Genomic DNA, 23625 nt, shown 5'->3' with positions numbered 1-23625 from the left:
AAACATCATTTTTTTACCCTCACTTGTTTGAAACATACATACATGTATACTTCATTTAATAAAAAACAAAACACAAACCGGTAACTTGATTCTCAAAAAATGTGGTGCCCATTTCATACAAAAATTGTCCGTTGAACTTTTTTCAAGCTGAAGTTTCGGTAATTGGTTGATATCCAAGATACTTAACCCTTTTGCATACAATGTCGCTATTTTAAGATGAAACAGAAAGAAAGAAATACAAATGTATCAACTTGTTTAAACAAAATATGACAATAATTTTGAAATGAAATATGTAAAAAAAAAAGAGCTAAAAATCTGACATCTTCAATTAATGATGTTTCGTGAATTTGATATAACTATTCTGTTTTTGTTTCATTCCGTTCGAAAACAAAATTACATTCGGTTTTTTAAGAGCAGTTAAATTTGAATACAATGATAGTACATACTCATTCATCAATCTCTTTTTGTTTGTGACATAGGTTAACACTTACTTTCTTGTAAAAGAAGCAATTAGTCACTGTGTGATGTCTGCAATCCATGCATTCTTGAACAAGGAATTCATAAACAGAATGTTTCTAATTTGAGTTCTGGCAATAAATAACACCTATGATGTTCTAATAGGTGTTTAACACTCAAGGATCGCCAATTAGCGTAACACATTAATATCACACAGGTCACGTTCAGGAATTAATGGTAAATTATTGCTACAGTTTTTTTTACCGATGTTTGTATCTCATAAATCAATGTAACGATGTAATCACAACAACTCCCAAATGAGCGTGATCAGGTACACATCACATAAACTCTCAAATGAGCGTGATCGGGTACATATCACATGAACTCTCAAATGAACGTGATCGGGTACATATCACATGAACTCTCAAATGAGCGTGATCGGGTACACATCACATAAACACTAAAATGAGCGTGATCGGGTAAACATCACATGAACTCTCAAATGAGCGTGATCAGGTACATATCACATGAACTCTCAAATGAGCGTGATCTGGAACATATCACATGAACTCTCAAATGAGCGTGATCGGGTACACATTACATGAACTCTTAAATGAGCGTGATCGGGTACACATTACATGAACTCTCAAATGAGCGTGATCGGGTACACACCACATGAAATCTCAAATGAGCGTGATTGGGTACACATTACATGAACTCTCAAATGAGCGTGATCGGGTACACATCACATAAACTCTCAAATGAGCGTGATCGGGTACACATTACATGAACTCTTAAATGAGCGTGATCGGGTACACATCACATAAACCCTTAAATAAACGTGATCGGGTACATATCACATGAACTCTCAAATGAGTGTGATCGGGTACACATTACATGAACTCTCAAATGAGCGTGATCGGGTACACACCACATGAAATCTCAAATGAGCGTGATTGGGTACACATTACATGAACTCTCAAATGAGCGTGATCGGGTACACATCACATAAACTCTCAAATGAGCGTGATCGGGTACACATTACATGAACTCTTAAATGAGCGTGATCGGGTACACATCACATAAACTCTTAAATAAACGTGATCGGGTACATATCACATGAACTGTCAAATGAGCGTGATCGGGTACACATCACATAAACTCTCAAATGAGCGTGATCGGGTACACATTACATGAACTCTTAAATGAGCGTGATCGGGTACACATCACATAAACTCTTAAATAAACGTGATCGGGTACATATCACATGAACTCTCAAATGAGCGTGATCGGGTACACATTACATGAACTCTCAAATGAGCGTGATCGGGTACACATTACATGAACTCTCAAATGAGCGTGATCGGGTACATATCACATAAACTCTTAAATGAACGTGATCGGGTACATATCACATGAACTCTCAAATGAGCGTGATCGGGTACACATTACATGAACTCTCAAATGAGCGTGATCAGGTACATATCACATGAACTCTCAAATGAGCGTGATCGGGTACATATCACATGAACTCTCAAATGAGCGTGATCGGGTACAAATTACATGAACTCTCAAATGAGCGTGATCGGGTACACATCACATGAACTCTCAAATGAGCGTGATCGGGTACACATTACATGAACTCTCAAATGAGCGTGATCGGGTACACATCACATAAACTCTTAAATAAACGTGATCGGGTACATATCACATGAACTGTCAAATGAGCGTGATCGGGTACACATCACATAAACTCTTAAATGAGCGTGATCGGGTACACATTACATGAACTCTTAAATGAGTGTGATCGGGTACACATCACATAAACTCTTAAATGAACGTGATCGTGTACATATCACATGAACTCTCAAATGATTGTGATCGGGTACACATTACATGGACTCTCAAATCAGCGTGATCGGGTACATCAACAAAATGAACACTTGGATGGAGAGTTGTCTCATTTGCACTCATACCACATCTTCCTTGATCTATTTTCCTCTTTGTATGCATCCCCCACCATGCGAATTTAAACTAATAAAAATGTAACAATTTGAAATTTGCCGTTATAAGTAAAGTTCGACGCAAACGAATATACCATATTTTGCAAAATACTATACTTAAGTTATTAAGAACGACGAATGAAAAAAAAAAGACTAACAAAAATACCAATCTCTTAGGAAAATTAAGAACGGAAAGTCCCTTCACAGATGACAAATTTGAAAACAACTGTTATTAAGCTGCATATAATTTAAATCAAACCAATTCATAAGTCAAAAACAAACCGACGATGCCGTGGCAAAAACAAGTACAAACAAAAACAACATAAGAAATTAAAGACTCTATAACAAAACCTGGTCGATTTCATGTGCTTTTGAAGAATAATCATATCATGCTCCACATGTGGCATTCGTCGCTGTGCTCATGTAAGTACAACTACAGTGAGAACAAGAGGACCGAATTGTGGTTCCAACAATTGGAACATATCTTTCGTCATCTGTAAAACAGAATTTCCATAACGGTCAACTAAATAAAACCATTTAGAACGGATTGAAGGTACAGGAGACAGTTAAACTGATGTATGTAGCAGCATTTATTTTATAGAATGGCCGCTCAAATGAGAATATACATGTATATCTAATTTGGGGATGAATCTCTTCTTCCCTCAAGCTTTTGTATTCACTTTCTATTGGTTTGATATTTCTACTGTTAGACTGCTTGTCCAGGGTGTTTAATCATTTAGGTAATGCGTGTATAGGTTCTGAAATGATTTTTATGTTTATAACAATACTTTCTTAAATGTTCTTTTGATAAACGGTATTGCCGATACGTACAATAGCTCAAAAGTTTACATATCTTTGGAAATTTAAAATAATGAGCAAGAACATTCCGGTAAAACATAGTCAAAGAAACATCTCCCTACCCGCCCCCCCCCCCCCCCAGCAGACAAAAACGAAATAAAAACCAAGAAAGCAATCTAATGCGAACCCCAAACGTTGCTTATTCCAATAAAATGACAGATAAAATCTATTATCTATCTAACGGTTAATTCATGAATCAAGCTGACTTGTAATCTTCTTTGATAACCGTTTGATTTTTTTCTGATTCATTTAAAAGGTGTGCAAGTTGAATGTACTTTTTAATCTAATGATTCCAATTAAAATACCTCATTAATGTGTAATAACTAATGAAGAAGGTTATCGCAGTTCATCTTAATTCATCAAGAATCGAATTATAGTGATCTGATTGCTTAATGGCTTCTATTAAAGTAGTATCTACAGCTGATAATGTCTGTTTCCACGTGACATAATATACAATCATGGACATACACGAAGATTAGACTCAAATCTATCTTTGGGTTTTCAAGGCTGCAATTTGTTTATATAATTATCTGCATGAACTGCATTAGTACAGCGATTTCACATGAAAACATGCTTACTTTCGGTGCGGTAGATCGTAAGGTCAATCACCCATAAGGTTAAAACAACGACTTAACAGTGCATGCAATGTATTTTTTATTAAGATCTAAAAATTCATGAACGGTTGTCAATATGCATCAGCTGAAATATCAAAAAAGTTTCGATGTAAAACATGACTGATGGTTGCCCTTGATGCAGGAATACGTTGCAAATAAGTTAACATTTCAGGCTCATTAATAAATTAGACTTAGAGACTACTCCCACATGTTTTAGACCACCAGATTTATATTGTTTGTGAACGCATTTTTATTTCGATGCAAAGCTGTTAAATGTTCATCTGCAATTGTATAATACAAAAGTAAATTTATTTATTTTGGTAAAAGATGTGGAATTTGTCAACGTTAGTATCTGAAAATCTAAAAGCTGTTGAAAAATTAGTTGGAAATGTCACGTTTACAAACAACCTCGTCGTTCAGGAATTGTAAACGTTTGAAAATTGTGATACAAAATGCAATTTAAACTTTTATCCATTTCTAAACTTAATCAAAATCTTACAAAATAGAAGTTTTCTTTTAACAATTTTGCTTCTTAGATTTGTTAATTTATGACTTTCAAACAGCGGTATACTACTGTTGCCTTTATATGCTACAATTATGTAAAAAAAAGATGCAGTTAAAAAAACTAAAGCGGTTGATGAACACCAAGGTGATTAGGTAAACTTACAGCTGAATAACGAACGTCTAAGTGATTCAAATATGGTGTATGTAGTCATGCACTTTCTCCGTGTTATCTTTTTTGTACTAGATTTGAGACGATAACATCTGATTTGAATAGATAAATATCATGTCTTGAAAAGTTTTCTTTTGTTCTAAAAGAGAAATAATTTTTGATAAAAGAGGAACAGTATCATTGTCTCAAAACTTTCCAGATGTAGTATCACCTTAGGGAGATGTTTTGAAATGACATATTTATTGCGTCTATTTTTTTCATCAAAATTATTTCTCGTCACTGATTCTGCATGGTACACATTGCTGTACCATCTTGTCTTGTCTGGTTTAAATTCCGAAATATTAATATTTTGCTGATGAAGGATAAAACTTCTATTACATTTTGATTGTTATCGAATCTTGTCTCGTAATGAAGTAAAAACGAGGAAAATTACGATTGCTAGTAACGAACCTCATATTTACCTGACGATATCGGAATACAGGTATTAAGTCGGATCTTAACATGTAATTGTGATTTGTTTACAAATCGGTATTGATAAAAAAAATATTACATTTTGATTGTTATCGAATCTTGTGTCGTAATGAAGTAAAAACGGGGAAAATTACGATTGCTAGTAATGTACCTCATATTTACCTGACGATATCGGAATACAGGTATTAAGTCGGATCTTAACATGTAATTGTGATTTGTTTACAAATCGGTATTGACAAAAAAAATATTACATTTTGATTGTTATTGAATATTGTCTCGTAATAAGTAAAAACGGGGAAAATTACAATTGCTAGTAATGTGCCTCATATTTTCCTGACGATATCGAAATACAGGTATTTAGTCGGATCTTAACATGTAATTGTAATTTGTTTACAAATCGATATTGATAAAAAAAATATTAAGCAATATCGAAATGTTCAGGACTTATTAAATCTGTATTTGGGTAAGTTGATGCAAGCCTACGATCTGTATTGCGTCTTTCACTTTAAGAAGCAAAATAATCTTGATCTACTGAATACTAATTTTGTGTAAAAAAGTTAATTATGAGCTATGAAAGTCAAGTAGCTAGAGCAGTTTTAAAAAATCAAAGAAATACTCTATACCGTGGGTTAGTTCATTAGTCGTAACTATTCTATAGATTGACAACTTTTGGTTATTTTTATGATTTAGAATCTTCATTTGAAGATGGAGCAGAAGCGTTCAATCTATTAATTATATTGATATGTGTAATCGTATGCAAGAGTGGCGTTCCTTTAATTATGTTCCGATTCGAAAAAGTCAATCCAAGCTATGCGAGTATTGTCTCCCTTGAACACGTTCATGATTTTAAATTTGAGTACAGTTATTTGAATTAATTTTGAATAATCATTTATGAATTCAATAGGTTTCAGTTTTTGTTATTGATGCATTAAAGTCATTGATGTATTGATATAATTTCATAAATTTGAAACATTTAAAACTATTGCATACCAAAGAGGGACGAAAGATACCAAAGGGACAGTCAAACTCATAAATCTAAAACAAACTGACAACGCCATGGCTAAAAATGAAAAAAGACAAACAAACAACAGCACACCACACGACACAACATAGAAAACTAAAGAATAAACAACACGAACCCCACCAAAAAACTAGGGGTGATCTCAGGTGCTCCGGAATGGTAAGCAGATCCTGCTACACATGCGGCACTCGTCGTGTCGCTTATGTGATAACAAATCTGGTAAATAGTCTAATTCGGTAGGTCACATTCAAGAAAGGGAAGGGGATTGTAGTTACGACGTAAGGAACATATCCGACATCATTTGTGAAACGGTTATTCCATAACGGTCAACCAACTCGTGATGGCGTCCGTAAAATTTACGGATGATTTCAACTTCACCAGTTGGAACTCTTGGTTTAATAGCTCCCTTGTGAGCAGCAACCCTCTATCAACAAAATCATGATAGGAAATGCAAGCACGGGAATATCGTATCAATTGGGAGATATATACCCCGTATGCAGGTGCTGCTGGAATGTTGCTACTTAGAAATGGAAAGTTCACAATTGGAAAGCTGAAATCATCTCTTTTGTCAATATAGAGAACCGTTCATCATTTTTATTTATTATTCAGTTACACACATGTATTTACGACACCGACAAATAAGACCTTCTTTAAATACAGTGTGTGCAGTGATACACTGTAATGAACTAGACATGGTTAGTGCATGCCTCAGACAGAACAGACAATTGTTCAAATATAATATGACGTAAAGCATTGGTGTGATCACAACGCGTGTAATAGACAGATGTAGTCATTCCTCTTTCATGGATACACTGTGTTCACATCATATAACCTGCAACAGCATTCATTTTGCTACTTGTTAAAGCATCTGTTGCTTTAGTATGGTGCATAAAATTTTGTCAAAAGTTCTGAAAACTTAATTTATCTGCATAACAGTCCTTGGATGGTGTAAACATCCCACTAACACCATACACTATTACACCATACACCATACCCCATTACACCATACACCTTGTACCATTACACCATGCACGTTTCACCTTTGCACCATACACCTTACACTTTACACCATACACCATTCCCTATTCTATCTACACGATCCGAGATTACCCATAATGCAATCAAATTTTAAATATTAAGATTTTTATTATGTTTTTGCTTACAATCCGAAAAAAATGAAATAAAAAAAACTTCGTTTGCAACCAATGAAAGGTCGTACACTATCATTCACACCATTCCCGATCTCAAGTTACACAATTACACCATTCCTCATACACCATTACACCATTCCCCTTACACCATACACCGTAGCACCATGCACCTTACACCATTGCACTATATGCCATACACCATTACATCATACACGTTGTTTTGGGAAGTTTACACCATCCAAGGGCTGTAATCGATCCCTAATGACAAATACATGAAAGAATTGTAACACCACCTAAAACAAACACACATACTCACAAATATTTTGTCGCAGTGACAACCTGTTTTTCTCACGTAAATAATCTGCCATCATGTTACATGATGGAGTTGTGGAGTACCCATTACATTATGGCAAACACATAACTTTTCAAACTTGGTACTTCAAAGTGTTGGAAACAATGAGGATAAAAACATGTGTTTTATTGTTTACGTGTACGGCACACGTATCGAGTCGACATTTATTGATTATAAAACGCAGGTGAGAATTAAGTAATATTTAACCAGTCCTTTTCCAATCAATTACATCTCAAAACAATTTGAGTGTTATTTTGGTTTAAAATTTGCATAAATTTGATGCTGCAAGACTTTCTTCTTTTTGTATATTGATGTTTGCTTGTTGTGTTGTTTTGTTATTTTGATTGTTACCTCGTTGCTGCTGTGAAAGATAATACTGGTTGAGAACAATAAACGTTCAAAACAAACGTTTAACTATAATGGCTGATAAACTTGTCGGACGAAAAACAAAATGATCAAAATAAGCAACGGCCAAGTACCAAAAGTGTCGGACAAAAAGAAAATTATTGAAACACCGGACAGAAAACACAAACGTTAAATCTCTTAAATAAATATCACGCTAGTTAAAAGGAATGTGTACTTGTTTACCAGAGTTAATGAAGAAATATCTCATTGCTTAAATGACTTGAAATTTTATCGCAGATTTTTATAACATCTCACCTGCAGTAGATAGCTTATCAAATCTTTAACTAACAAAATTAACTGCTCTTACATATAAACTGCACTAGTATTGTTCTGCTTCAAATTCTGCACTTAAGGTCCTTGCATTCTGACGAGTCGTTCTTCGTCGGCATGTCAATTTAGTGATTACTTATCTTGTTTATTTCAATTTTTTCCAAATGAAACAGTTACTGTGGATTATTAGTCTACAACGTGGATGCGGTAGTTTTTGGAATTTCGGGTCCTCAATGCTCTTCAACTTTGTACTTGTTTGGCTTTTATAACTATTTTGATCTGAGCGTCACTGATGGGTCTTATGTAGACGAAACGCACGTTTGGCGTATTACATTATAATCCTGGTACCTTTGATAACTTTTTACAGAGCCATGGAGATAACGGCAGTCTTCTTTAGAATTTTAACCACTTTACCAAATTTGAACCAGAACCTATAGCTTTGCATACATTTATCTGAAGTACTCTCATCATTATTTTCAGCAATACATGTCAATACACTTGATGAACGTCTACTTGTTTCTCCATATCTATGAACTCTTGGCCACTAGTACATCTTAGATATTTTGTTCTTACGAACGTTAGATGCGATTTAAACTGCATTTGCCAATTGTTGTACTGTCACTTTATAAACGTGTCTGTCTTATGCCATGAGCAATTAATCAACAAGAGTTGATGTGGTTATTTGATGTAGGCCGTTAATGTTCTCGTTTCCCGTATTAAAAAATTGAGCTGTTGGTTTTCTATTTTGATTCGTTTCGAATTTTGACAATCTTGGTCTTTTATATTTTTCTTTATCGAATAGATTATTGAAATTGTCAAAGCTATGCCTTTATATTTCATAATATTTGTCTATTATCATGATTATTGTTTAATTACTTTTTTTTTATCTTTATTTGATGTTAACATTAATTTATTAATTTGGTAGTATAATGATTTATCTAAAAGCTTTAACAACAGGTAAAAACGTCTTAAAAAACAAACTGTCACTGTCACGATCTACTCCATCTATTTTGTTAATGAAACATTCAAAATGTATTTACAATTTAATAATACAAATGCAAGTGTTATTTAAAACCTTTTTTGAAACATTATATAGTATTAAGATTTTTCAAGTTTTTTTCCACTTCGGCAGCACGGGTAATATAAAGAAAAAATCTCATTACTGTCATGTATATTTAAAAAAGAAGATACCGTATGATTTCGCAGACTTGGAATCTATCTGTTGTTCTAACAAAATACAAGTCATTAATGAAGTAAACATGTTTGTTGTGGCTCGAATGAAAAATATCCTTTCAAACTTTTGTCTTTTTTTCTGAAAAAGTAACATAAATATATCAAGTAAAACCATTATAAATTAATTTTATTTAACATTTGAACAGTAATGTATCAAATCGTAATGTGTATCTGTCCATGTCTGTAATCTACAACATAAAAATTAAAAAAATATGTAGCTATGCATTATTATTTGTTCATAATAATTTTTCTCGTAAAACTTTACGAGGACAAAAGGATATATAAGACTTCCCTAAATAAAGAAACATGACATTCATATTCCGAAGGCAAATTGATATATCTACACACAGTCTACTTAGGGTTGTCACAGTTTAATTTAACTTAAGTACTTCTCTGAAACAAATCAACTGAATTTGTCAAGTCTTAAAACAATCAGTTGTTCTAGTAACTTACTTTTCTTAGTTTGACATACAATGCTTTATGTAGTGGGCTTCCCGTAGAGACAAAAATTGGTAGCCTCGTCAGATCCATCAATGCAATCATCTACTCCATTACAATACATATTACTTCTAGGGTAAATGCACTGTAAACCACTTGGACATTTGATAAACGGCTGTTCACATTGGTAGTCTTAAATAGAAAAATAACCCCGATTTCAAACATATGGCCTAAGTTCGTTTATGTAAAAACTTATATTACATGTATGTATATACTAATAAAATTTCTTCAGCTCTGTAAAAATCAGTAAAAGATGTTGAGAATGCTTTATTATATGACAATATCTTGACAACCATCGAGAGTTCTAGGAGAAATGAAAATGACGTATTATTTTGACTTTATGTTACCGTTATTACAAACGCTCCAAATATATTGTCATGAAATTCACTTTATAATAACTGTTAATGCCTACCAAAACCGATAACAACAACATAACTGTTGGTGAAAAGTTTTCACACATAATTATTTAATTACGCTTGTGAAAAGTAAAAAAAAAAACTTACATGTACAAAAGTCTTTCGAATCATCACTTCCATTTGCACAATCTTGTTTACCATCACATAGTGTGTGTTGCTGATAAATACATTGGCCTCCGCTGGGACATTTGTTATAGAGATGTGGACACTGATAATCTAGAAACATATATATAAAGAACGCATATCCTAAAACCAACAAGCTTAAAAAAGCATATGCATTGTTTTGTGTATTTGGTATGAATAAATATATATATAAATATATATATATATATATATATATATATATATATATATATATATATATATATATATATATATATATATATACATTTGCATTTACAAATGTATGTTAAGCACGCAATTATGTTTTGGTTGGTGTTAAAACTATTACGCGTTAAAAAGAAACAAAATATCTTATTCATAGTCCCATCGCTATCTATGTTAATCAGGATTAATACTTATCCTGACTTGTGCTGGAGAATTCAGCATACCTTCAGTTGCATTTTAGAGCACATTGGTTTCCTTTTTGAATTTTTCTCGGAGTTTTTTTGTGATTTTACTTTTTATTACATTATGCATTGTTGTATCTGCTAATGCTATGCGAATTGTATCTTCAACAAGTGTTCACCCTTTGAATTATTTAAGCATCCCACTTATACAGGTCTGCGCTAGCCAAGAGTTATGAAAGGAGCGAAGCGCAACCCTTGGCAAGCGAAGAGAACTTCTATGATAATTTTTACCATGTAACCTGCACCATACATATTTATACATATTTTACCTTTACATGCTCCATTAAAACCGTCTGTACCATCATTGCATTGTGCATCACCCTTACAAAGGGACTCAAGTTTAATACATTGAAGTCCGTCGTCACACTTCTGCCAACCACGAAAGCATCGGTACCCTTAATTATATCAAACGCTTTCTTATATCAAACTAAGTGAAATAGATGTTTTTTCTTCAGATTATTATATTAGATTACTTTTGTTTGCAATTTTGAAATGTTTATTATGTAATTCACAAATTATAAAATGAATAAATAGCTTTTCATACGAAATGGAATGGTTATACTTCTTCCTAGTGAATCCAAGTTTCGTCACCAGTTCTAATTAACAAGTTTGACTGTCCCTTTGGTATCTTTCGTCCCTCTTTTCTAACAAGCTATACACTTATAACGATTGATCCTTCAATTAATTTAACTGTTTTCTTTGGGTTTTTTTTTTCACAGAAAAATACGTTTTCCGTGTCATTTCAATATTTATTGGCACTAGAGCATGAGTAATCATAACAATTTGTTAGAATTCCTCCAGAGCACAACGTGGTTCTTAAATATTAACACTTTTGAAATAGTGTTCTCACTTTTTTGTGAGTGCTGCTGTTATTGTGATACATTTTTAATGAAAGTGTTGGTTTTGGTATGATTTGTTTTTTTAACAGCCTGTTGTTGCTGTTTTTGTAGCCGATTTATGCTTTGAATTTGCTTCGTGTATTCAGCAAACGTTATGTGCCTATGAATTCGAATGAACAAAAGTAGCATGTCGAACGGACATTCTTTTCTTATATTTAAATAAAATCGTATTCGAGTATCTTATAATCACCATAAAGTTTACAACAGTTTGTTATATATATTTCCCGTCTTTGGTTCCACACAATAGCAAGTATTCATCTTAATAACTTAGAATTGTCACCAACAGAAGAAAAGATAACATTATCAGGACAACTTTATAAATTGAATAATACCAATTTTAGATATTTTTCAAGTACACACTTAATTGCAAATAACATGCAATATGTTCTTTCTGATAATAAACATTTAAATTCGGGATTAAAATTGTACCTACATGTAGGTCCATATATTTAAACAGATACTTCCGATCTAAAAAAATCAATTTCCGGTAGTACATTGTACGGATAAACGGATTGACAGACGGCGCAAGTGTGTTCACCTGTCGTCCATACACTAACAATATATCAAGTAGCAAAACCAATGTTTTAATATTGTGTGACCGTTTTCCAAATAGAGGTAAAGTTTAATATTGACAATTTCATTTCTGTCGTTAGAAAGTTAGTCTATTAATTGAATTGTGGCACTTTCGACATTATCGGCTTTTGAACTTAATGGATAATAGTTGACTCATTGTCGATCATACAACACCTCATAATTTGCAAAGTCGGTTATGCGGGTTAACTTGGAAACTTGTTCATGTTGAATAAATCATTTTAAAGGTATACTTTGTTGTCCTTAATGATAAAAAGGAGATCTTTTATTGTCTTTGAAGAGTTCATGGCCTTGATTGTTTTAACAATAATACTGCTTTTGTCATCTTGTTGTTTATCAAGTGTGTTATAAATTGTTGTTTACATATGCTGCTTTTACCTTCATAAACTCAGGTAATACGCAGAAAAGCAAGATGCGCTGTAAGTGTTCGTGTCTACTGCTAAACAGGACTCATCAGATCACTCAAAAAATCCAATTTCAGTCATAATGTCCAGGTACTAGAATTTACTTTATTATCCCTTTTATTAATACATTGTAGCAAAATACTATCCCTGATATCTTTCTCTCCTCTTTAAGCCGTCTTATAATGCTCATATACATGCACATATTTATTATTGTATTTTTATGTTGTTATTGACCTTTTTTTTTGTACTAACTACAGGAAATACATTTGAGACTAATCAGTTTTAGCGCTTGGCATGCACCTAAGTTTGTACCTGAACACATATCCGTGATTTCATCAGACCCATCTCGACAGTTGACTTTACCGTCACATATTTGTTTCTCCGGAATACATTGCAATCCATCATCACATTTAGTATATCCCCAACTACACTTATGGTCTTTAAGAATACAAAAGAAAAGTAATAGTATAAAACGTATCAAAATACATTTCAATGTTGAATTATAAATAAATTAGTGCTTCGAAACTTTCTGCCATACATTTGGTACATGTATGTTATTAGTGATGAACTGCTTTGCCAAATCTATACTCACGTTTTAAATGAACGCTTAAAAGTTTATACATTTTCTATTTTTCAATAAGTCAGCTTGTAGACATTGAATTCTGTTCATTTGCAATTGATCAAATGGATGAAAAATATATTATTTCAATGACAATTCTTTTACCAATATTTGTTAAAAAAACTCTTGGTTTGTCACCGTTCGTTACACGGAAAATATATACTGTATGATAATTTTGTAACATGTAGTTATTTCTTGTTGTGAGTTTTGTCCTTTTGCAGATTTATGTTGTTTTCTTAATAAATTAGTTACCTCTGCAAAAGTCTTTGAATTCATCGGATGAATCAAGGCAAGACGTCTTGCCGTCACAAAGTTCTTCTTCATGGATACATTTATTGCCGTCTAAGCATTTTACTTCATTTTCAGGGCATTTAAATCCTAAATTGTCAATGTAACAAATGTAAATATTGCAGGCATTAAAAACCGAAACAAATGAGACAAAAATTTATGAAAAATATCTGGAGGCTAGGAAAACAGAAAAGTTAATAAAAAAGGTAAACAAAAGTCTACAAAACATTTTACAGTAAACTTAAGATTTACATGTATTGATTAGAACCCCATGAAAACAAGAGCTGGTATCAGGTATAAATTGCATAAAGACCATGCTCTTCTATTAGCACCCTTTATGCTGTAAATTTAAGAAAACATTTATTTGCAAGAAAATAAGATATTTTTTTAGTTTTTTCTTTAGACAGCAAATTTCATTAAGTAAATATTTTTTTGGCCTTAACCAAAAACATTTATGGATATTCCAGGTAAATTAAATGCCAAAAAAATATAATTTGCGTTTGATAAAGGTTTCGAAAATGGAAAACTAATTCCTTATCTCAACGAATCATAAGGATTAAACGCATTTTAAAAAGGAAATTTAGTGGTGTCCTTTGGACTTTGATTTGTTTGTTAGTAAATTGTTCGGGTTTATACAACAATTAATTCCTTTAAAGAGTCGTTTTATCCTATTAGAAATTCAAATAACAAAATTTTTCAGGAGTTTGCAGTATTGTTAGATTTCAAATTGGTGAATCAAAAGCAGTATTCTCAAAAATCAAACATCAAGTCATAGTTATACATAGTTATATATGTACATGTAAGTTTATTGACTTGAATTTACAAACTAAACATAATAGATTGTCTTGATTATGAGTGAAGCATTAACCGTAGTTAACGAAAATCTATATATTTAACGACAGTCACTACTATGATATTACCTTTACAAGCCCTTGGTATACTGTTATCGATACAATGTTCCTTCATATGGCATACTTGGTCTGCATTTATACATTGTAGCTGGTCACTGCATTTTATATACCCTTTCTGACACGCAATATCTAAAATAGACAATAAATACACTCTTATACATATAGGAAGATGTGGTATGAGTGCCAATGAGACAACTCTCCATCCAAGTCAAAATTTAAAAAAGTAAACACACATACAAACAATCATTTTAATCATGAAAAACAGCATCTTACAGTTAAACGATAGATGAATATGTATATTTATATTATTTAGTTCTGCATGTGCCTGTGCTAAGTATTCTTGTCTTTGATTTTATTGTATTCAGGCCATGTAGTGTTGTCTTTTAGTGATATATATTTTCACATTGCAATACCAGCGGGGAGGTTTAGTTGGTCATAAAACCAGGTTCAACCAAACATTTTGACTCAAAAGTCTATAAATGTCCTATACCAAGTCCTGAGTGTGACAGGTGTTATCATCAAGCCCGTGTCTATGTATGTTGGTGTTTGGTTTTGTTGCAGTTAATTGGATCAATATGCATGTTTATATTTATATTATTTAATTCTGCATGTGCCTGTGCTAAGTGTTCTTGTCTTTGATTTTATTGTATTCAGGCCATGTAGTGTTGTCTTTTAGTGATATATTTTCACATTGCAATATCAGGGGGGAGGTTTAGTTGGTCATAAAACCAAGTTCAACCAAACATTTTGACTCAAAAGTCCATAAATGTCATGTACCAAGTCCTTAGTGTGGCAGGTGTTATCAATAAGCCCGTGTCTATGTATGTTGGTGTTTGCTTTTGTTGCAGTTAAATGTTTCTGTTGTTCCGTTATTTTCCTCTTATAATTTTCCTCGGTTTTATTTTGTAACCTGAATTTGTTTTCTTTATCGATTTTTGACTTTTGAACAGCGGTATACTACTGTTTCCTTTATTTATAGTAAAATAGATTGATTTTGCATTTGCATAGTGATTGTATTTTCTTGTGAGGTTTATACGATTTTTTTAAATACATATGTTAATCTCATCTTAATACCTCTGCAGGCCTCTGGCAATGTGTTATCGGGACATTGTTTCCATCCATAACAAGCAAGATCAGCATAGACACATTCTTTACTGTAGTTACACTGTATATATCCAGTCTTACACTTGCAGTCTGAAAAGAAGAATGAACAAACGTGTGGTAATTTCTGGACAACTCGCTTTGATTATCATTATTACACTTTAAATGACCCGAAGTTCTTGTGCCATATTATGTTTCTTTTATGAAACACTTCATTTCAACTGGCATTTTCAATAAACTTATCATAGATACCAGGCTGATTTTTTTTATTTATGTCATACGCGCGTTTCTCACAAGACTCATCGGTGACGCTCGAATTTAAAAAAAGTTAAAAAGGCTAAATAAAGCACGAAGTTGAAGAGCTTTGATGACCAACATTCTAAAAAGTTTTTCCAAACACAAAAAAAAGTAATCTATTCCTGAGGTATAGTTTAATACAATCTCAATGTATTTATTTCGATAAAGAGTAAACAAAATATCTGTTTTTAATAATGTAAAAGCAGATTTGTAAACTATTATTTTGTTACAAGCAGACAGATTGGTTCAATTTTAACTAAGTACGCCAAAACATCGGTAATGTCTTATCAGCCTGCAAATCAGTAATTCAAGTCATTTGAATACAAATTCATGTGACACACAATTTAACACTTTGCTGAATAATTGTTACATCATTAAAAGAGATGCTGACATAGGAAAGTAAAATTAGTGAGGTAACAGGCAGATCCATTTCGTTGAAAGATTTCACAAACACAGAAAAGTTCTAGTACAAGTAACACGATGAAATACATATTTTGTAATTAATGACGCAGAAAAATCGTCATTATACAATTGCACGTGCTTGTCGGGGTATCAATATTCAAATATTTATGTTTGTGTAAAATTGTATGATCATCGCAGCTCTTAGAATCATCTTCACGTTTATTAAGACGGCGTGTAGTCTAAAATACACACAACATTATTATCTAAATGTTGCATTTGTAAATTGTTTCCTTTGTAATTGGAACATTTGTTTAACTTTGTTATAAATCAGATATGATAATTTAAGTCAAATCTGTGAAAATCATTTGACAGCTAATGCCCTTTAAATACGTGCCATTAAACGTTGTCATTTGGACACATGTCCGAATACAAATTAAACCTTATTGAATATTATTGAAACGATTTATCTTAAAAACATGTTTCAAAGGATATTTTTCATCTGCATTTATTCCGTTTGTGAATCGATGATCGTAAAACCCTTGAAATGGAAAAGTTAGATCTATCTTGGTTTTATCAGTTTTGTGAATACCCAAAATTCTTTGCAATGAATACGATGTCTAGTGTTTAGACATTTCAATAAAGCTATGCTTACCACAAACAGATAAGTAACAAATTACCACCAGCAACAAACATATAATATTCATTTTACCTGCAATACAAATGTGTTTTTCTATTTATCAATGTAGACTGTAGACAATTAGGGAAGAACAAGATAAAACAAAAAAAATTATGAAATGAAGCTTTACAATTTCTTCACATCATCCAGTTTTATCCAAATATTTGTTTTATTGTTTATGCATTAATACTATAGCCTTCCCTTCTTTTTGTTTCATGTGCAATGTTTAATGTTCATTTAAAATATAGAAAGATAGAAAGATGCATGCAAGCACAAAACAGTCCGACCAGAAAATATGACAAATAAGTAGAGTATACAAGATTGTGTACATAACAACATGTAAAAGGTCCAAAATAACATTTTCAGAGAAATATGAGAGACAAAAAGATACATCTTTTTTGTAAAGCGCCTAAAGTTCTACCCTAGTGAATGAAGCAAAATATCATTATTTTACTTGTGGAGTAGTGAAGACTTACATAGATTTTATGTGACTTTTTTGTAATTTCAAAATATTTGGTTTATCTAAAATTGATCAAATGCACCCACATTTTCGATATGGAAAATCGTGTTTCCTTTTTTTTTTAGAAATCAAGTTTGAACTTGAAACGTTGAATGAATCTCATAGAAGCTGCGTATGTCTTAGTTTGATAAAGACTGCAATTTGTATACGTGTGCCTGTAAAACAATTTTCGTTGAAGAGGGGTCTAAATACAGCACAAAGAACATTTTCCAAAAAGACCAAAATAGTGAAAAAGTATATTTTAACAAAACGCATTTGATTAACAGTTCGAACAACTGATGTTCTTTAAAACCCTGCTTACTGCCATTAACGATTGCCAAAAACATTGACCACGAAGATGTAACAAAATGGATCTTTTATATTAGTTTAATACCAAACAGAAAACAATAAACTTGCAGGAAAAATGGTAAACCACAAACAAGAGGTGTAATAATCTATAACCATATTACTATACTATATAATAGTATACATTAGTATATATCTTAAAAACGCACGAGCTACGAGATATGAGAAAAAAAAAAGGAATATGATTTCGTTTGGTTCAATCATTAATAAAAATGAATCAAAGAAAAATAACTCTTTTTTAGCAGCAAATTTGGTTTAATTTTGTCAAAACAAGCAAATATATATCGCTGTTGAATAATTCGATATCATAAAAGCAATTTTTATGAGACCTTCAATTTAACCAATTAGCCAGAGATTGGTTACGCATGCATTATTCGTTTGTGTTCGGCAACTAAGAGGAAAAGAATGTCAATATTGAAAATGTGAAACAAAGGTGGACCATTTCGTTGAATGATGATTATTTTTTTCAATCTATTACATAAAATGTAACAGACCTATAAAAACCCAATTGCACGAAGTCGCAATCCATCTATATTGATGATTATGTTTATATCAGGTTATGTGACCGTCGACAGCGTTAGAATGTCATCTTGATAGTTGATTAGATGGCGTCTAGAATGAAATACGCACACAATTCTGATGCTGAGTTAACTGGTATTCAGACTTATTGTAATTTTGGTATAGGTTCTGGCGTGTTATATATCAAATATGAGAATTTGCTGAACTTGAATTTGACAGCTAGTGCCCCTTTAAAGAAATAAAAATGCAAAGAAAAGTAATACATGTACTTGTTGTGATAAAATGGTTTTTCCAATATTTTCTTACATACACATTTTTATGTTAAATTTGTATCTTGAAAAGTAATATATCATATATCTATGAACATACCTTTAATGAGTAATAATAAAATCTACCACGTTGACTGCTCAGGCTACTGAACGTTACAAATTCAATAACAGTGTTAATATTTCATGAACGGGAGAAATTGACCAAAGTTAGAATCAGTCAAGACCGTTTGTAATTACATATTTAACTTTAAATACATATATTAAAATTTCAATGTCATTATTTCCCAATTTCAACTTTTTTTTAATTACAGTTTTATCATAGGTTAATAGCTTTATACTTGTCACTTATTTCAGAAAATTGCTCGCATTTGAAATATCATTCAATAAAACGTTTAAATACATGTCCTCCATTGTACTTGAATCCTAATTTCCGGTAATTTTTGTATTATTGTCTAGAAAATTTTATTATCTCTGATGTTGGGATTCTAACATCCTTATTACTTGGACTTTTTTCTACAATGTCTATTGCAGTATGTGTTAAAATAGAGATATATTTAGAAAGTCGATAAAATATCAAAAACACATTTGTACATATATGGCGAATGATAATTTAACGAACATGTTAAAACGATTTATTTTTAGTTTGAATTAGGAGATAATTAGAATTAAGAGTACAATTACACCTGTTCTTATCAGTGTTCATTGTTAGAAAACAAGGCAATGCAATTTCGTCTTTTATTTTATCATACACATGTTTGTTTGTTTTATTTTGTTTCAAATCGAACAACAAATCAGTACAACACACTCATATAATTTCAAATTATCCGCCTTTTTAGATTCCCTAAGGAATCTTGTGAAAACAACACCATTCTTGAAATTCGTTATTGTAATCAGCTCTACGATTACAATAAAGATTTGCTTTTTATGATATGTTCAGTTTACACCATTCGTACATGTGTTATATTGTGTACAAGAAGAGTCAAACATGTGATAAAGAGTACTAATGTCAATTACAAAGTTTTAACATAGTGTGTGCTTTACATTTTGAATAATGTTAATTATTTTAGAAAAAACACAAACATTATATATTTAAACTAATACAATAGAACGAAAAGCATATGTAACAAACGTATTTCTTCCATGTAATGAGTTCCCTTTCTTGTTAACTCACTAGAACTTAAACATTGTAATTGTCATATTAAAACTATTTTAAAGTATTCTTATTGGTTGGTTCTTTCACTTACAATATACGGGTAACTGAGTCGCCCTTGTAGTCGAAATCTGTCAGCGACAAACATGTAAAAGACACAGAACCAGTGGTGCATTTGTAAGAACGATTGTTTATGATTTAAATTAGATTGCCTCCCATTTAAAAGTTGCATTATGTTGATTGTTGTTTTGTGTTAAATGTATTTTTGGCACTCCAAGCTATACCGTAATAGAATGTATTATTGGTTGAGGATGCTGGAGGGCCCCAAGGTAACCACAGACATTCGCCAGAGGATTGACCATCATAGTCACCTGCCAAGAACAGGACTCATACTCTTAAATTAAAGTGTTTTCAGGATAATGATCAGTATTGATTAACTACACGTAGGTAATCCACTTGACCATGTAAATGCATTATAATGTATGACAAATACGTCCGATGTGTAAACCTGGTATAAAATAAAAACAAACTATTTTTCTTCTACATGTTTCATGCATCTGAAGAGCTTTCTTAAATTCCCCTTTATTTTGAACGCTCAAAAGAAAATATTTGAAATTCAAGAATGTATAACTCTTGTCGAGAATCAGAATGTCGTTATTCACATCAAACAACAACAACATAGTTTGACTTACTTCTTTGAATTTCTCTTTGATTTCTACCGTCTCTCTATAAAATGTCGTTACCAAATTTTAAAATGCCACAACTCTTAAAAAAATAAAAATGACGTGAGCGAATACACAAAAGAAACCCGACCTTGGCTCATTTAAGGTCATTTATTAAACAAGTCATGTTATTCCAAGGTCAGGTCATTGACTTTGTTTAATTATTATCCTGTCATTTTTCTATATAGATAGTTAAAACTCTTATTGTTCCTTATTCCATGATCATTTCTCTATTTCTAATGTCAAATTGAAGTACATTAAAACAATTTTATATAATTATCTAAATTTCTGTTATTTATATGAAATTTGCCTCTGTAAAATAAGCTTTTTTCTATAAGAACTCAAAATCAATTTTAAAATGCATTTGAAAAGAGCTTCAATGTAAGTTTATATTCCTTTCTGTTCAAACAGTAAACTTAAAAAATGTTCTTCTAATCTTTATCTAAATACGTTTGTACTATATTGTTTTACAACTTCCCATGAACTATATAAAATAAAATGATTATTGTCCCATTTATTATTTGAAAACGAATTAGTTATAATAGTTTATGCCTTGTATATGATGTCCATTGAATTGGATGTGGCAAATTTAAAAGCTATAAAGTAACCGATTAACCAATGAAATACACCTTTTCAAATAATCTCAATATTTCAATATTTTTTTATTATGGGCCTTATCCATTAAAACGTTTAATCCCGCTGCAAATGTTGGCACCTGTCCTAAGTCAGGAATCTGATGTACAGTAGTTGTCGTTTGTTTATGTTATTTATACGTGTTTCTCGTTTCTCGTTTCTTTATATAGATTAGACCGTTGGTTTTCCCGTTTGAATGGTTTTACACGTCTAGTAATTTTTTGGCCCTTTATAGCTTGTTGTTTGGTGTGAGCCAAGGCTATGTGTTGAAGGCCATTCATTGACCTTTAATGGTTTACTTTTATAAATTGTTATTTGGATGGAGAGTTGTCTCATTGGCACCCAACCCACATCTTCCTATATCTAAACAGTATAATAACAATAACAATAAGATTGGTAAACAAGACTTGATTTAAAACACAAAATTAAGACGAGCTCAACTAGGCTGGGAGATACATGTAGTTATCATTCAAGTTATCATGTTTTCCAATAATGTTTAACCTTTAATGCTTCTTCATCAACTTAATCAATTGATTGATTAATATATGGTGATGATGTTATACGCCAATTGGGGCACTTTTGGCATTTCCGTGATGGTTAAATGTAGTGGTGCAGAAGGCCTGAAGAAAATCACAAAATTGACAGGTGAGTAATACAGTAGTCGAATTACTCAGACCACTCGGTCACAGAGGCACCCACTTATTAAATATAGAGATTTAATAATTAAGGTGTACTTTTATATATTCTTTGTTAATGGAAAAGCAATCAGTTAATTATGCAAAAGTAATTATTTCAATATTCTGTATCACTGATAATCTATAAGTTACATGTGTGACTAAAACAGATCTTAAACTTTGAAGTAAAAATATGAAAGAAAACCTGCACCCGTAGGCATGCTCCAGCTGGCCCCTTAACAAAAATATGTACTACTTCATACTAAATTCATTAATATATAAATAAAATAATATAGAGATAAAAATACATTTGCATTTGTAGTTTGACTTCTTGGTTTCAAAAGGACAAATGGACTTTTCCAATCATATATTCCTTTAAGACCTTTAAAAAAACATTTTTTCAGTTTTAGTTGTTTTTATGAGGAAAAAAACCAGAAGAAACAGAAATCGAAAAAAAACCTGTCGAGGTGAACCTGCAATGAGGAGGTTTAGCGCCTAAAACATGTTTTTATACCTGCAAAAAGTTAAATCACGAAAATACCGGACGCCGATGAAAATCAAAACCAAAAGTTCCTAATCAAAAAGCAAAATCAAAAGCTCAAACACATCAAACAAAAAGAAAACAACTGTCATATACAGGCATTTTCTTATCTAGAAAATGGTGGATTAAACCATGTTTTATAGCTAGCTTAACCTCTCACTTGTATCTCAGTCTGAAAAAAAATCCATTATTATTGGCAACGATGTGTGAACAAAACAAACAGACACTAAAACACTATAAAAACAAAGAAATATGTAACAAAGAAAGACAAAAAGTCAAAAAGCACATTTATTTAGTAAAAATGAAAAAACAGGGATACAAGAATTTACCATGGCACAATAACACAATGACGGGATGTATAAGTACAGAGCTACCTCAAATAGATATAACCAAAAAACAGACTAACAAGTAAAAGTAATATTCATTCAAACAAATACAAAAATAATATACACTTTATTAAGATGATAAGCAACGTCAGAACACAAAATATATAAGTCCATCGTGTATTATTTGTGAGGTTGATATAAAATATTTATCAACGAGGTCTTGGTACCTTCCAATGACCTTTTTAAGTTATTAACTTATACGTTTGACAGCTTTTATTATTGCAAAAACGATTAAACTATAATAAACGAAAGGCGTTATTATTCCATTTGAGTTCATAATTAGCAATCATCTTGTTATACAAAAGATGGTCAATGAAGGGTACACAAAGCAGAATGTGGTAATGCATAATTATAAGGCCATTAATCATGTTATAATAACAAAGTAATTTTTATTTGAAAATATAAAACATAAAGATTCTAATTAAATGTGTGACATTTTAGAATTGAGATCATAAATTGATATTGAAAAAAAAAACATGTCCATTAATCAATACGTGGAATGTTAACACTTTGTATACGTTTCTATACTATTTTGTTAATAATTTATTTCGTCTCATCTCGATAATGCTCATGGCCATATATTGCCATATCCATCACATTTTTAGAAAGAAAAAAAATCAAAGTAGAAATACTTATGAAAATAGTCTCATTGAGCTATTAAGGTGATGTAATAATCATCTATGTTATA

At 31.7% G+C, this 23625-nt stretch overlaps 1 protein-coding gene across 1 annotated transcript; it reads right to left on the bottom strand.

The window, feature by feature from the left end:
* Nucleotides 1-9617: 9617 nt before the first annotated feature.
* Nucleotides 9618-19065, bottom strand: LOC143049235 (uncharacterized). The gene is made up of 10 exons (XM_076222944.1): nt 18932-19065; nt 17155-17211; nt 15777-15896; nt 14712-14831; nt 13756-13881; nt 13197-13322; nt 11260-11385; nt 10509-10637; nt 9961-10137; nt 9618-9695 (listed from the first exon to the last, which is right to left on the bottom strand). The coding sequence occupies exons 2-9, from the start codon at nt 17204-17206 to the stop codon at nt 9986-9988; spliced, it is 951 nt and encodes a 316-aa protein (XP_076079059.1). The 5' UTR covers nt 17207-17211; nt 18932-19065; the 3' UTR covers nt 9618-9695; nt 9961-9985.
* Between the last annotated feature and the right edge of the window lie 4560 nt (nt 19066-23625).

This window comes from Mytilus galloprovincialis, chromosome 10 (assembly GCF_965363235.1).
Source record: "Mytilus galloprovincialis chromosome 10, xbMytGall1.hap1.1, whole genome shotgun sequence".
NCBI lineage: Eukaryota > Metazoa > Mollusca > Bivalvia > Mytilida > Mytilidae > Mytilus > Mytilus galloprovincialis.
Note: the sequence above shows the minus strand (reverse complement) of the source record. Positions and strands in the feature narration are given on the sequence as shown.